Genomic DNA, 4,747 nt, shown 5'->3' with positions numbered 1-4,747 from the left:
CGCACCATAGCTTTTAAAATGCTAATGATTCTGGGATGACATCATTAGATGCTTACAAAATTGTTTTAAGTGCATGATATTTTTATAAAAGAGTGTTTCAATTACACCAGAAACCTATCTAGAGTTCACAAATTTTAAGAGCTTCTTCAATGTCCATAATGTTCCAGCTACCGTCTTTTACTTCAATCTTTACCTGTTTCTTCTTCCTTCTGGCACTGGTGGCATATTGGAAGAGAAATAAAGCCCGAAGTGCCATCCTGAAGTCACCACCAGGGCCGTGGAAGCTTCCTCTTATAGGGAACTTGCATCAATTAATTACCTCAGGATCATTACCTCATTCTTCCTTGAGAGATTTAGCAAAGAAGCATGGACCTGTTATGCAGCTACAGTTGGGTGAGGTATCGGCTGTGATCATTTCATCACCAGAAGCAGCTAGACAGGTATTGAAAACACATGAACTTTGTTTTGCGCAAAGGCCTGACTTTTATGTGAGTGAATTTCTCTCATATGATTATTCAGGCATTCTTGCCTCTCCCTATGGCGATTGCTGGAGACAAATGAGAAAAATTTGTGTATTGGAACTTCTAACTGCTCAGCGAGTTCACTCATTTAGATCAGTAAGAGAAGAAGAGGTATGGAATCTTATTGAAACTCTTTCTTCGTCCAACGGGCTTCCCGTCAATCTCAGCAAGAATTTATTCGCCATGACAAATACTGTAATTTCTAGAGTAGCATTTGGAGAAAAGTGCAAAGGTCAAGATGAGTTCATATCTCTGGTTAAGGAGATAATGGTGCTTAGTTCAGGTTTTAATGTGCCAGATTTGTACCCTTCACTTAAATTTGTTGCTTCAATCAATGGGATGAAGACTACCTTGAAGAGACTATACCAAAAGAGGGACAACATTCTTCAGGATATCATTGATGATCATAAGATGAACATGATAACCGCTAGCACCGCCAATGACTCCTCATGCAAGGAAGATCTTGTTGATGTTCTCCTAAAACTTCAGAAGTCGAGTGACCTCAAAATTGAGATCACAACCAAGCACATCAAAGCTGTCACTTCGGTATGCCTTAATTTGGCTCTTGCAATACCAAGTGTTTTTCAACTATTAATAAGATTTATATCACTCAAAAGTTAGATCAATTTTTTTTTCAGGAAATCTACCTTGCAGGGGGTGAGACTGCAGCAACAACCTTAGAATGGGCAATGTCAGAGTTGCTTAGAAATCCAAAGGTAATTGAGAAGGCACAAGCTGAAGTGCGCAAGGTCCTAGAAGGAAAGAGGAAAATTGAATATACAGACATTCAGAAGTTAGATTATGTGAAATTAGTTGTTAAAGAAACTTTACGATTACATCCTCCTGCAACCTTAATCCCAAGGGGATGTAGGGAGAGATGTGAAATCAATGGATATGACATACCTACTAAAACCAAAGTTATTGTCAATGTGTGGGCTTTAGGGAGAGATCCAGATTATTGGGTTAATGCCGATTGCTTTCAGCCAGAGAGGTTCCATGGTTCTTCTGTTGATTTTAAAGGGAATGACTTTGAATTCCTTCCATTTGGGGCTGGAAGAAGGATGTGTCCAGGCATAACATTTGGTATTGCAATTATTGAACTTGCACTTGCTCAATTGCTATATCACTTTGACTGGAAACTACCAAATGAAGTCAAACCAGAAGAACTTGACATGACTGAGAATTTTGGATCAACCTGTAGGAGAAAGAATGATTTGTATTTAAATGTTACTCCTCGTATTCCCTTTCTTATGGAGACATGTAGTCAATAGGATGTACATCTAAAGGTATCTGACATGGTACCTAGTTTTAAGTGTCTGTTTGACATTAATGGAGTATGTTTAGTTTGGGTGGTATGGCAAATAAACAAATTTTAAGAGAATAAAGAAGATAAACTTCTATCTTCATTTGAATGTCAGCTTGTGTGTTATAAACTTATAGATACAATATTCCAACAATTTTTGAGCCAGTTCCTCAGGTTGTATGATCGTCACTTTCTGATAGATAAACTAAACTAGAAGTTCATTTTTGTACCTATCTTTTATCCCCTTAATCATGATGATAACAACTTTTGAACCATCAATATTTTTATATTCATGATTTCAGAGGTATTTTTATTGTTCTATACATTTTTTTTCCCCTGAAAGTTTACAACTAAACAAAAAGACTCGTACTCACATTTCCCCATCTAAGATTTCTAAAGACATGCTCTAAAAAGTAAAGAAAGTTACAGGTGGAGAACTTTTAGACCTTAATTGAAGCAGATGATGAGACAAAATAGAAGGTCAAATGAAATAGTAAAAGACAAAAATACACCTAGAAAAAGAAAAGCAGATAAGCTAATAAATTTTTTTTAGTCATGGATTAGCCAGAGTACCTCATGAATACCAGTAAACACAAGAACTAGTTTCAGCCTCAGTAGAAGCAACTGCCTGCTTTGGGAAGTCCGCATTGCTTTCAAACTTGACCGACTGGTGCCAACCTTTTGACCTCCTCACTATTCTGTGAAGAGGACAGTAGTAATCTGAGTAAGATCATCTATACAGATTCTGGCAAAGCTGATTCTGTTCTTGGAGACTTGGACTCATAAATTGTATCAGCATGTAATGGCTTACCAATAGCAAGAGCTATGTAACTAGGCCGTGATTCATTTCAATACTTCCAAGGTCGTTTAATTAAAGCTAAAGCCAAAGAGATTTTGCATAGCTCTTTTCTTGGATAAGGTCATATGCTCATAGCTAGATGCCATTTCTTCAACACCAAAGTGCTTGTTTTGAAAGAGCCAAGAACCCCTTTTCAGAATTGAATTCATTGCTTCAAAGTTGCATTTGAAGCAGAAAGCATTACTTGTTGGACAACACCTTAACTTACTCTATGGATCGGCACTTTAGCCTTTAGATGCCCAAAATTAACTGTTTTGTTTAGTTTTCCAATTTGCACTTCTATGTTATCATCTTGAACCATGATGGACAAATACTTTGAGATCCTCCATCTATAAATAGAGGAAGAATCAACACAAAAAGGCACTCAATTTGCATGCAGAAAACCCTGCAGAAAAGACTAGAATAAAGATGCCAATTAATCATGGGAGCCATTCGAATATGGAAAGGAGATCATGCTTTTATTGAAAAATTAATCATGCTATTAATTATTTGAACACTATTAGCAGGATTAATCATGCTATTATATATTAATTATTAATTACTAATTATTTGATAAAAAAATTATTAACAATATTAATTATTTAAATATTATTACAACGAAAGCCTCTCAAACCCCTTTTTACTTATCGAATGTTATACTGTGTCTTTTTCAAAACATGTTTCACAAAAGGAAGTGAAGAGATGGTCTGCCTGAAAAAGATATCACATTTGAAGTCGAAGCCACGAGAATTGTCGGAAAATCTTGTGTGGAAATGTGATTGGACGTAATTTGTGATTGAAATTTCAATAATATATTAATATGGACTTTGTAACATGTGCAGACACTCCATCATCTTGTACTCCCTATGGTGGCGGAGCTAAGAATTGTTTCTAGTGGACCAAGTTAAAATAGAAAAATTCTATAAAAAAATTATTATATACTTAACGTTAACTTAACAAAGTTGTTTTATAAAAAAATAAAAAATAAAATAAAAAACAAACAAACAAATAAAGTTGTGCTCTTCTTTCTTTCATGGTTATATAAATCTTGAACTAAATTTTTTAGTAATCTATTTTTTCGACATATATAGTTAAACAATCACTCAAAAACTCATTCTCATATCTATCATCGTTATTTATGATTACGTTCAATGAAAGTGATATCTATTTCTTTAAGTTCAAATCTTTGTACCTTACATATTTAGTTTTAGTATTTTGAACAATAGCTTCCAAATTTTGAACTTTTTTTAATTAAAATATGCATAAATTGTGAATGATTTCTGTTAGGTTCTAAAAGTTTAGAACAACTGACAAATCGTGAACACAAACTTGTCTAGATATAGATCTTAGAGTTTATAGGTATTATTAGACAATGCTCAAGGTGATTCAAGTCAAGATTCAAGAACATACAAGTTGCAGGAAGAAGATTTCATAATCTGTTTGGTTCGATCGATCGAAAGACGGGCTCGATCAATTGAAAGTCGTATCTACAGAATTTTATTTAAGCCCAAACAACAGTTCAAGCTTATTAAAGATTAAGGTTTCTAATTTACTTCTCTCACTATATAAAGGAAACCCTAAGCACATTTTTATAAGACTTTTTAGAGAGAAAAGAGGGTGCCTCTTTTGTATTTAGGGTTTTGTTCCTAAAAAGTTCTCTTATATCTTCTACCGGCGTTATTACTTGAAGAATCTCAAGATCCGGTATTATAGAAGTTGCTGTCTTCTCTAATCATCAAAAGTGTTGATGATCTAAACCTTCAAGGGTGTTCTTGGAGTCACAAATAGGAGAGTTTATATTGCTAAACCTTTGAGTGGGATCTCAAAGTCACAAACGTGGGTGTTTGTGTTTTGCAAAGGCCAAAGAAAGAAGGAGTCCGTGGTCTCGGAGTTTGCACGTGGTCGTGTCAGTAAGTTTCTACTGGTAGATAGCAATAGGATGTTAGTGGTCTAAGTCCTATTGTAAAACTTCGATTCTTTCATAATAGATTTGCTTTTTATCTTGAGAATAACTAGGTTAAATCCTCCCTAAGTTTTTTACCAGTTTGGTTTTCCTGGGTCATCATATCATTGTGTAATTTATAT

At 34.7% G+C, this 4,747-nt stretch overlaps 1 protein-coding gene across 1 annotated transcript; it reads left to right on the top strand.

Moving 5' to 3' along the window:
* LOC115964449 (premnaspirodiene oxygenase-like) lies at positions 1-1,933 on the top strand. The gene is made up of 2 exons (XM_031083758.1): positions 1-1,067; positions 1,160-1,933. The coding sequence occupies exons 1-2, from the start codon at positions 150-152 to the stop codon at positions 1,790-1,792; spliced, it is 1,551 nt and encodes a 516-aa protein (XP_030939618.1). The 5' UTR covers positions 1-149; the 3' UTR covers positions 1,793-1,933.
* Positions 1,934-4,747: the final 2,814 nt, after the last annotated feature.

Source organism: Quercus lobata, chromosome 2 (genome assembly GCF_001633185.2).
Source record: "Quercus lobata isolate SW786 chromosome 2, ValleyOak3.0 Primary Assembly, whole genome shotgun sequence".
Classification (NCBI taxonomy): Eukaryota; Viridiplantae; Streptophyta; class Magnoliopsida; order Fagales; family Fagaceae; genus Quercus; species Quercus lobata.
Note: the sequence above shows the minus strand (reverse complement) of the source record. Positions and strands in the feature narration are given on the sequence as shown.